At 38.5% G+C, this 12,128-nt stretch overlaps 1 protein-coding gene across 3 annotated transcripts in view; it reads left to right on the top strand.

Annotated features, from left to right (window-relative positions):
• Positions 1 to 12,128, top strand: part of fancc (FA complementation group C) — a 71,772-nt gene that overhangs the window by 44,538 nt on the left and 15,106 nt on the right. For 2 of the 3 annotated variants that reach the window (XM_057830795.1, XM_057830796.1), the window contains exons 12-14: positions 10,366 to 10,462; positions 10,581 to 10,758; positions 11,508 to 11,723. In XM_057830795.1, the coding sequence (XP_057686778.1) occupies positions 10,366 to 10,462; positions 10,581 to 10,758; positions 11,508 to 11,723 (491 nt within the window). The remainder of the gene's footprint in view (positions 1 to 10,365; positions 10,463 to 10,580; positions 10,759 to 11,507; positions 11,724 to 12,128) is intronic. The other variant, XM_057830797.1, reaches the window with a different exon arrangement.

Here is a 12,128-nt window from a genome sequence, read left to right as displayed (position 1 = left end):
TGTTGGCTTTAATTAAATAATTTTTTGCACCGTTCATCTGCCTTGCCCCCCTTTCCCTGCATTTGGGTCCACCTGCCTGCCTGCATTCCTGACAAAATGTAGGCGCACAGAACTGTGAGGTGGACATGCTTACCACTGTCCCACCGGGCTGCCTTTGTAATGTGAATTATTTTCAAGCAAGAATAACGTAGAAAAATGCTTGTCTTTATTAAATGCTTCATTGAGTGAGTCCACTCAAATTCACTCACACGTTGACGCTTACGCTGCCGAGAACAGCCTGTCATTTGAATGAGTTGCCACAGACTGGTGTATAACAAACTAAACGATGATTGACACATTTGCGCCTTTGTTCGTAGAGCCTTCTCTCGCGAGATCAAAGTTACAAACCTGTCAATCATTGTTAACTTTAAGTACCAAACACCAACTGGCTCTGCTTAACTAGCAGGAGGAAGGTGAGAGCCTGTATGAGCATGAAGCAGAAAAACCTGATTCCGAGCCTCTGAAAAATGGTGCGATCGGCTCAATTTCCGATCACGTGATTAGATCGGACATCCCTATAAAATACTGTAAGGAATCAGGTTGCGTGTATTCTTCAGGTTGAAGTGTCGATGTGTGGAGTATTGTATATGCTGTCCCACGGCTTACAGTCGCCGTGTTCCGTGCTTTCAGTTGCAATTAAAACATTGAAAACTCATAAGGAAGTTTTCATTGTTCTTGTGGCTGCTACAATACATTTAAACGAAGAATAGGGTGTTGTACTTACCATTAGTGCTGAGAGGGGAATGGAGAGCAGGGAGTAGGCTGTGAGAGCGCTATTGCTGAGAAAGCATGTGCATGTGCACCGACTTTTGGTCTGGACGCAGCATATCTTGATCAACGATATCGGTGTGTCTCTCCTTTTTCCGATGGTTTTGTGACGTTCAGCTACGTTTCCATGGTAATTGCAAAGACCCAGCGTTCTTCTTTGGGACAAAAATGTGAAAAAGGGGGCAAAGATACTCCTGCCGCACAAGCACACACACAAGCACACTGCAAAAACACACACCCTAAAACAAGTTAAATTCCCTTGTTTTTTGTAAATCTACTAGAAATAAGTGAAATTATCTGCCAGTGCTTAAAGTAAATTTTACTCTTGATTTTTTGAAATAAGAAAAATAGCTGGCTGAAAATAAGCTTAAGTATTTTTAATGAATAAATTAGTTTATTTAATTAAAAAAAAAAGCTTGCTTGTAAGAAATGTTATTAATTCATTAATAAATATTGTTCACAACATTATATATAATTATTGATTTAGAATTACCAACTTTTAGATGTATGGGTTTAATGACAACAAATAGCCATACTTACAAAAGTAAGTGCGATAGTCCGACGCATTAATCTGTTAACTAGTCTTTAACACTCAAAGCAAGAAGGAGAAAATTCTTTGACTAGAGTTAAGAAAAATAATCTGATTAAGAGGTTATCAATCTGCAGTATACATTGTAAAGTCGAAACATCGTAACCTGAGAATTCCTCGTATTGCGATAGGTTAGAAGTTGATTTTAGTGATCAGCTGTGACATATTTAATCCATCAAACATAGTGCAAATGTAGCCTTGTCATAATTTTGCAGATAGTAAACAGTCCCTCAAAAGGAGTCAGAAATTGATGGCTTTCGAGCAGTTTATTAAGATCCAGTAAAAGTAAACGGGAGATTGTCGGGATGGTCGGGAGATTTTTTTTAATCTCAGACGCTTGATATGCATGCGGGGAAAGCGGAACAAAGCCAAAAAGCGCACCAGAGTGGCCAAAACATTGACTTGTTTCAACGAAACAAAGGAGGGTACATAGTTGTGTCCTGTCTCTTCAAGCTTGGCTGCACGTCGGCCGTGAATGAACACCTAAAGCGCCGTCACCCAGTTGTAATTTTGGAAGACGACAGGAAAAAAATTCAAAGCTGGCAGATTGTAAGTCGACCTAACTAACGACATGTTTTATTGAAGTTGCTAAGCCTGTCGCGATATGCAGTGAGTCCATTAATCGCACAGTAAATAAAAACGAGGGCGCTAATTTTCACTGATGCCTTTTATCGCTCTGTGCATACGAGCGTGCATAACTTTGTGCGTGCGTGTTGATGGCATATGAGACTCCAAATCCTTTCACAGATGTTTATTGGTCATCAACACGCCGTAGAATTAAAGTTCAGACATACAAAATAAGGAAACACATCCATATTAAACACTGTAAATGTTAGCATTGCTACATTGAGGCTAATGGGGGGGACAACCTACTTTAGCCTGCTATAAAACATTGGCAGTCTTCTCCAAAACGCAAACTTGCGGTTAAAAGGCGACACTTCATACATGAAAAATCGCTGGTTAACAGCGTTTTCAAATGAAAAAAAATTTTTTTGTAATTGATTACTGACACCTCATGCAATGACAAAAAGACCCTTTTTTCACGGAGTGTAAAGTTTACTGTTAGCGGTTTAGCGAACAAACTTCCAGTGAACATTTCAAAATAAAAGCCCGTCATGTTCGTCATATAAGTAACGATTTCTAAAGTTAATCCCACATACTTCAGAATTCAGTTTCTAAACTAAGCTTTAAAATGACACCCTTTATGAAAAATCTGGTTGGCAATGATTATAATGCTATTATCGGGGGTGCACAAAAGTGGTCCGCATGCGCGCATGCGCACCGAACATAGACAAACGCGCTGGCCCTCAACGGCTTCCATACGTTTTTGCGTACCGATGGCTGACCACTGTATTTGTGGCGGACACGAGAAAATCACTTCTCAAAATGTCAAAGAGGCAGGCCCCACTGAATAATTATTTCCGTGTTCCCCACTCCCGTCAAAGACAGACGGCAGAGACGTCACCGGAGCTACCGAAAAAAGGACTTTTGCTGAAAAGTGGCTGCAGGAGGTACCATGGCTAGAAGCAAATGATGCTCGCGCGGAAATGTGGTTCAAAATTTGCCGTGAGAATCCCAATGTCGCTGATAAGAGCAGCACATTTTATGTAGGGTCAAAGAATTTTAGCCATCCAAACTTTGAAAAGCACAACAAAAAACAGAGCATGTGGCAATTAAGCAAACTATCGATGTCAGACAGGACCCCACTCGCCCTATGGACAAGTGGCGGAATAAAGTTAATGAAGAACAGCGCCATGCACTGACAAACGTGTTTTTGCTCGCATTTCACAAAGCTAAACATGCACGTTCAATGGGCTCTTATGAGGAGGACATCCCACTTTTACAAAGGCTTGGAGTTAATGTGGGAGCCGTATAATGCCCTTTATTTTGAAATAGTGCTTTTATGTTTATTTCTTTACATTTCACTTCAAAGTAATGGCAATTTTGTTGTGCCGGTTGATAATCAAGCATTAATTGGTAATATAATTAATTAAAGGTAATTGGCTCTAAGTAAAGCTAGTCATAATTTTATCGCATCAGGCGGGTCGGCTCTCAAGCTCAATGAGGACCAAGTCACATCTCCAGGTCCTCCTCTGAGAACCTGGGCAAAAAAAATATGTGCACCCCTGGCTATTATATATGTATAGTATAGTTGACTAATCGTAAAAATAGTCGGCTGACTAATCGGGAGAAAACTTGTCATTTGGAACAGCCCTAGTTGTACAGTGTACTGGAACGTATTTCCTCCAGACCCTTCTTACCTTTTTAACCCCTGACCCATTTTCATGCCTGCAACTACTGTAATTTCCCGAATATAAGGCGCACCCATGACTAACGCGCACCCCAAATTTACTTGTAAAATGTAGGGAAAATTATTGTACCCGTGTATAACGCGCACCCTAATTTTAGCACCAATAAATAGAAGAATACAAGAAAACAGAGCTCGTGTACAGATACAGAAATGTCATTTTACTGACTGGTGAAACACAGCACAAGCATAGCACATTGGTAGTTCAAAACATTACTGTAAACTGACTAAATGTACGGTAATAATATGATCTGACCACTTCTCCAACTTACCAGAATCCAGGAGAAAACAAAACAGATGTGACTTTTCTTTTAAAGGCTTCTGTATAACTTGCTCGTTTCATCATGATGAATAAATGTAAAATAAAAGTGAGGATTGAAGTCGGAAATCGGAAAGAGCTCATCGCTGCAGACGTTAACAAGAGGAACTATTGTTATTTGGGTTTGAGTTTCCCGAGGGACAGATATAGTTGACGAATACAGGAAGTCTGTGTTGCGTTACGTTTGTTATAGTCCGAGTTGCCGAGTTGACTCAAATGAGTTCAAGAAACTAAATTCAGTGCTTTATGAAGAGTGAAAAAAACAGAATTCAACTCAGACGAAATCATTTGACCAATCAGAGTATTACTGAAACAAAATGGTGACGTCATGTACCGTAATGGTTGGCAACGGATCGCCGCATACGCTTTCTTCAACACAACATGGCCGTGTCAATAAAAAAAAAAATTGGTCTTTGCATATATATATAATATATATATATTAAGAGTGTGACAATATCTCGATACAGCGATATATCGCGATATTTTGCAACCCGATGGGTTATCGATATGCTCCCGCCAAGAATCGATACTTTTATTTAACATATTTGCCATACAATGGAGTATGGATGCTGTAAACTGCTCAATGTTTGTTGAGCAATTCCTTGGCGGTCCACAAGGGGCGCTCGGGAGTGGCGGTGAGGGTAAAGTGCGCACAAGTTGTCTAGAGAAGAAGAGAGGCAGCTCCAAGTGGGTTGAAAAAATAAAAAAGCTCCGTGAGAACGGTGGAGGAAAAAATGAGAAAAATATTGCCACAAATCACACATGGGGACACACTTTAGATTTTACACCAACAACAAAGGAAGTAAGGTGAACAAGGACTTTGCTGTATGCAACAATTGTCTAACAAAAATAAGGTTCACTGGGAGCTGGTGACGAAGAGCACACCTGATTTCTTCCCTGCTTCGCATTCATCACTTGAGGTAAGAAAGTTTTGCAATGTAATTGACTTTTTAATTTACATGTATTATTTTGATGACATTTGGTGTTGAATGATATAAAATAAACCAGGACCCTAAACTGGATGAAAATGAATATCGAACAAGCCCACATGAATTTACCGATTTATTTGATAACCAATTTCCATCTAGTTTACTACACAAACTGTTATTACTGTCATTTTGATACAATAAGCTATAAAAATGGTTTGAATAGGTTCCAAGATATATAAAGTGATGTGCATGATAATTAATGTAGCCTACATATTAAAAATAGGTAATTATTGATGTAGCCTACATATTAAAAATAGGTAATTATTGAATTTTTAATTTCTATACATTCAATTCATATTTTTTTTAATTCAATACTTCCAACACACACAAAAAATCAGGAATTCAACTCAAACGCTAAGAAGTAGCTAATATTTTTGTTTTATTTTGTTGTTTTTAAGGTGAGGAAGACTGTGACTGAGCAAGTCTGACATCTTAAATGCTGAAGCAGATAGCGGAAGTGCTCAAACCAAGCAACAAAGTTCATATACGAAGAAAAGATCCACCAATTTTATCATTGCCCCACTCCAAGCTCAACTGCTGACACCTACGGCACTTTTTTTAAATTTATTTTTTTTAAAGATTTAAAACTTTAAAGAAATTAAGGGTGCCATTCATCATGATCTCTCCAAGCGATATCAGTGGTGGTGGTTGGTTTCCTCTATATGTGCAGGGGCACAATTTGCAGTAGATTTATATTTTACAGCAATGTTGCACAGAAAAGGTGTCACTGTTTAATAAATGACCTAAACAGTATTTTTTCTATTTTCAAATATCTTTTTTTTTTTTTTCCCGTTTCAACAGTTGTATCGTAGAATGTCATGTATCTAATTTCTGACCAATGTATCGATAATCGCTGTATCGTGATATAATCGTTATCGTGAGCCTTGTATCGCGAATCGTATCGTATCGTGAGGTGCCCTGAGGTTCCCACTCCTAATATATATTTCTGTCTCCATCGCTGTACCCGTGTATATGCGCACCATGATTTTACAAGTTGATTTTGGGGGAAAAAAAGTGCGCGTTATATTCGGGAAATTACGTTACTTGTCAGTCGACATATCATCACAAATGTTATGAAAATATTTTTTAAAGTTTGAATAGTTACCTAGTCTTGCTTTGATTTATTTAGTTTATTATTGACTTTGAATGTGTGATATTTTTGAGTCTGCTGTTTCAAGTGTTGACTGTGAAAAGCTGCAGTTTTATGTTAATATTACTCCATTTGTGAATAGAAAGTTAAATTACTCTCTTGTTTGTTATGTTTTTAATTCAGATTGTTTTAAACAACCAGTTAAAAAAACAGCAAAAGAAATTGTTAAAAAATTAAAAGCAATCGAGATTGGACACATGTGGGGCGGGGCTGGGGGGGCTAAGATGAAGCTCTATTTGTTGTTGTTGTTGTTGTTGCTATTGGACCTTTTTAGCTAATAAAGATCATTGTATTATATATGTATATGTATATTGTCTCCAGCATCATTGGTAAAGACACATCTAATGGTGCTTATCAATGTGTGACAGCATGTGTACATACAGGAAGGTTTGACATGAATGGTGCCATTAAGGGAACACTGGAGCGTAGCCAGAACTCAGAGTTAATGATTACTACTTATTTGTGTGTGAGTGTGTGTGTGCGCGTGCGCTGAAGGGTAATTCTTCACAGCGGCTTGAATGGAAATGATAAGTGTGACAAGCTGAACTTTTCACTTCTTTATCCCGATTTGCTGCTCACTAAAAAGTTGCTTTTGCATTGTTAAAACACGGCCTGAGGGTTCAACCAAGACACTGAGGACTGCGTTGTACTTTGTACTCTAAACGGACACTTTATTAGGTACACCATCACAGTATCAGTCAATGATCTTTCCAGTGCCAATGAATGTGATATTGGTCCAATCCATTTGAACTAACAGCCTTTGCCAAATATGGCACTGAAAGATAACGGCAGCCGATAAGTTAGTCCTCTATGAAACTAAGAAATAGTTTTTTTTTTTTTTTTTTTTCTGGAGAGCGCATTCAAATATCAATTTTTTCCCTCCCAATTTTCCATTAGAGATTCAAATCACTTTACTGCGATGCAGATGTGCTTACCACTATCACTCTGCTGCGCAATAACTATAGCGTTAATGCATTTTCTATGATTCATTATTCTTTATTACTGCTGCAACGATTAATCGAGTAATTCAATCAGAAAAAAAGCTTCGAATCAAATTTTGCTGCTTTGAGGATTCGTTTAATTAGTGACGCTGTAATGGTTTGTTTTGAAATTTTTGCATTTAGTTTTATTGATTTGGGTGGGTACACTGCCCGCTAGTGGCAACAGTGAATATGCCATAACTTGTCTAACATGGCTGAATTCCAGCTGCTCCTTGTTAAGACCAACATGAGGTATGTTTTTGTTTGAACTAATGTTTTTTTATGCATTTGTCATTTAGCAGTTTTTTGTGGGAATATGTGTTTGAACGATATGTTGCTTTGTGTATGGCGAGATGGTGTAAAGCGCCTTGAAAGGTGGAAAAGCGCTATATAAGTATAACACCATTTACCATTTAAAAAAAAAAAAAGTTAGCCTTTATATAGCATTGAAGCTAGCAGACTTGTTTTGCAAGTTAGCCAATTGTTCTGTTGTTATAATAAGATCCTCATTGATTTTTTTTTTCATACCGTTTTAGGCTGAACTCAGGTATTTTTAGTTTTAAATGCATTTATTGCGCTTGTGAAATGATTGTAAATTATTATTTGCACTAACTAATCGATAAAATAATTGATTACCTAAATAATCGATAGCTGAAGCCCTATTCTTTATATTCCGTTGTATAGACGAGTTTCCTGAGTGAAATATGGGCGGCACCATCTTGAAAAATTTCTGCATCAAACTTCCGGTTTAGAAAAAATCAAATGAGTTGCGGTTGAAGTTAGCAGTGTGTTTGCGAAGTTAAAACCCACGGAATCTCTGAAAATTGATTCGGCACGACGTAGATGAGACGTAGATGAGATTGTATGATTGTTCTTATCGTTTCGTTGATCATTGGCGGACAAAATTCTAACAACCTGTCAGCCTGGGTTGACGTGAGGTATAGATTGATACGCCGGCCACTTGAGTGACCAAAATAAGGTGAAATTACAAATTATACGGATTTTGTTGTTACAAGGAAATACTACTAGGTATGTATTGTACATATAAACAAAAATAGTATGTCACTTTTTTATTGCAGATATTGATCGCAACAAACCATTTGGACAACATGATTCCATTTCTTGTTTTATTTAAAACGATTGGTGCATGTGCAAAACAGGTCAATAAATCACAATTTATAAAATGATTTGAAAAATATTAACAAAGGTTGAGCATACGAGGAATGTGTTTTTAGACAGCAGAGCTCAAGGGAGCCAAACTTTCACCCAACATTACGAGACCCTCGGCGGCATTCAGACGGGCTTTCTCCCGCTGTCCTCGGTAATTCCAGCTCCAATAGCGTATCTTAAAGTTGCTGCAGTTAAAAAGCTTGTAGTTGGATCCGGGATCGAGCTGATGGTCCACCGCGAGGCAAGCTACTGTCTGTCCCAGCCCCTGCCTCTCGGCTGCCCCCGGGAGTAGAGCCTTCCATCATCAAAGTCGAACGCACGTAGTCTCGTTATATATATGTCCATCAATGAAGAAGTCGTCTTCCCTTGACTCCCTTACTCGTTTTCCAGCTGTAAACAAACTGACAAAATACTTGTAACACTTGCATTTAGCGTTGACATAATTGTGCCATCTATACGTACTGATTAGCAACAGGCTAGCAGCAGATACTGTACAGTAGTTGTAATTAGGGCTGTCAAAATTATCGCGTTAACGGGCGGTAATTTATTTTTTAAATTAATCACGTTAAAATATTTGACGCAATTAACGCACATGCCCCGCTCAAATAGATTAAAATGAAAGTACAGTGTAATGTCCGCTTGTTACTTGTTTTTTGGTGTTTGCGCCCTCTGCTGGCGCTTGGGTCCAACTGATTTTATCGGTTAGTACCATGAGTGAGCATGGCGTAATTATTGACATCAACAATGGCGAGCTACTAGTTTATTTTTTGATTGAAAATTTTACAAATTTTAATAAAACGAAAACATTAAGAGGGGTTTTAATATAAAATTTCTATAACTTGTACTAACATTTATCTTTTAAGAACTACAAGTCTTTCTATCCATGGATCGCTTTAAGAGAATGTTAATAATGTTAATGCCTTCTTGTTGATTTATTGTTATAATAAACAAATACAGTACTTATGTACCGTATGTTAAATGTATATATCCGTCTTGTCTTATCTTTCCATTCCAACAATATAATTCACAGAAAAATATGGCATATTTAATAGATGGTTTGAATTTTGATTAATTGCGATTAATTTTTAAGCTGTAATTAACTCGATTAAAAATTTTAATCGTTTGACAGCCCTAGTTGTAATAAATAATATTAAAGATCATCATAATTACATTCACCATCGTAATAACAATAAGAAAGGCAACAAGGCGTTTAATGCGTAAGATTTTAGCTTTAGTATTTTTTGCGCAAAGGACATGAAAATGCAGGGATAGAAAGAACATACCTTCCATAACACCAGCGGCAACATGGCTACAAAAACACCCGGTCTTTGTGGTGGCACGAGCTTGGTTCCACATCTGCCTTCATGAACATGAGGTCCTCCCCGTCGCGATGATGGCAGATGGATGGATTTTAAGGGATTTTGATGAGTAATGTTATTCCAGCTCCACTGTTGTTTTGAATGGAGATATTCTAAAACGGAAGTTGCTGGCAGATATGAGGAAGTAAAGCGGAAGTACCTCGGAAACTTGTCTATATGTTTTTATTGTTACCGTCCTTATAAGTGTTGTGGGTGAGTAGCAGCCTATCGATTTTTTTCTTTTTTTTGGTCGCCCCTAGCAAAAATTGCTAACCTTTGTAAAGCAATGAAAAAAATATACACAAAGTTGCAAAATACTGATGTGTGCTTTGAATGGGAACACGTAATCTGTTAAACATGATAAATTAAAATCAGTTGGCAAGTACAAAACACAGAAGAGGCAGGGTATTACCGCAACTGTTTGCTTTATACTTGGTCTACTTTAATAACAAACACAACAAGTATATTTGAAATGAGTTGTCTTTTTCATGGACAAAATTGTTGATACAGTGCTTATATTGGATGCCATTAAAGTGAGTGGGAAATTTTCCTAAACTGCAGTGTTTGTCGAGAGCGCACTTTTTAAATTGGGGACATTTTCGCCTCAGTACAGCTCGCTACTTTGCAGGATTTGCAGCTGCTAATTGAGTGGAAAAAGTGCAAATTTTAATGCTGTGTGTGTGTGTTCTTTGCAGAGGCGTCAAGGGAGGCTCGTAGACGTCACCTGAACTGGCTCAGCGACTCATTACGAAGACTGACAGAGGAGGAAGAGGAGGCAGCTGGCAGCGGCGGGTTAGACATGCACACAGGCACCTACACACATACACCAACGTACTCACTAGCTAGCTCTCTGTCTATCTGTATATCCGTCCATCCATCCATCCTCATGGTATCGTTTCAAACAATCTAGCAGGGAATTTGGTGTCGTGTTTGAGGCCTGGTTCCTGCTGGTCCAATGTTCCCAGTGGGTACAGGAGGTTCTTCAGGTGCTGATCAGCACCGAGCCCAGTGAATGCCACCCTTTGCTGTGGCTGCTCACGTTTTACTACCACCCTTCCAACAGGGAGCACCATAGGAATCAACGACTGGTACGACTGTCTTCAAAATTATTTGAAGGATTTTGTTGTCGTGTACTTGAGGGATTTTCAGCAAAGAAATTGGGTTTGCATCATTTCAGCATGTGCATATATCAAACAAACAACCCCAAAAAAATAGGATTCGAATCCTTGCTTCGAATAGGAAAACGTGGTGCCATCTAGTCGCCAAATAAAAAAATAAAAGCTTTGAATAAAAATAAACCATAAATAAAAAGCATAAAATTAATGGGTGATAGTCAAAATGGAAATCGTACAGCATTTTTATTTAATTCATTTTTTATTTAATTCATTTGTTTTAGAAAATGTGGTAATAATTAAGAAATCACTCGCAAATCATCCTTTTAATGGAAGTTCAAAGTTGGTGTCATCGTAACTGGTCACATTTTCCCAAATGAATTTGCACAATGATACAATTTCAGTGTAAAAAAAAAAAAGTGCAAAACATTTTAAAAAGGAATCTACTCTATCAAATAGGACAATAGCACAAAATGTCTTTGAAATCAATTAAAATGTTCAGCCGTTGTTGGAGCTGAACTTGGGTCGACGTGCATCAAGCGCAAAACCATGAGGGGAGAGACGCATTCAAAGTAAATAATAGATGACCCCTATCCAAGGGAAGGAGAATGATGATGATGAAGTATTGATTCTTCCTGTCGTGCCGCCTTCCCTTCCTAAGGGATCTCGTCTGTGGTGGTCTTGAGACAATTACGCACCGGTTGAATTCATCATTGTATCCACAGGTGTGTGTCCAACAAGTTTGGGAGCAGCTGCGCCTCTTTTTCTCACCTCGTCGTCCTCCTCTCGATCCCGAGGAGACGCTCGGCAGCGTGCTGGCCCTCGTCTCGCCGAGCGCTCGGCCCCCATCTCCGGCACCTTTATTGATCTTAAATCTGGCAGTCAGCGGCGCCGTTTTCTCCGACCAATGGCAGAGGGACGCCGCACTCATCGTGCGAAAGGTGAGGAAGTCGGTTGTGTGCATCAAACAGGAGACCCAAAATTGGTTGCCGGTCACAGTGCACATACAGTATAGACAAACATACTTTCAAAACTCGCCTGCTCTCCTGTTTCAGTACGACTACCTCCATGTGGGCTTCCTCTAAAAGTTTGCGAATGACTGAGAGAATGAAATGTTCAAATGACCATATTTTTTAAATCCAGTCCATTTATCATGTACAGTTTTGTTGTATTCAACTTATTGCAAAAGAGCAACATTTATAGCGACGCTCCAGTGAAAATCAGCTTAAAAAAAAACAAAACGCTGTATGTGGTCATAGAAAAGTGTTGTCAACAAGCCTGCCAAATTTGAATAGTTAAAAATAATGGCAACTGTATATTCTAGGGCCTTAAAATGGGGAAAAATA

The sequence above is a fragment of the Corythoichthys intestinalis genome, chromosome 3 (genome assembly GCF_030265065.1).
Source record: "Corythoichthys intestinalis isolate RoL2023-P3 chromosome 3, ASM3026506v1, whole genome shotgun sequence".
In the NCBI taxonomy this organism is placed as follows: Eukaryota; Metazoa; Chordata; class Actinopteri; order Syngnathiformes; family Syngnathidae; genus Corythoichthys; species Corythoichthys intestinalis.
This window is presented reverse-complemented; position numbering and strand designations above follow the sequence as displayed.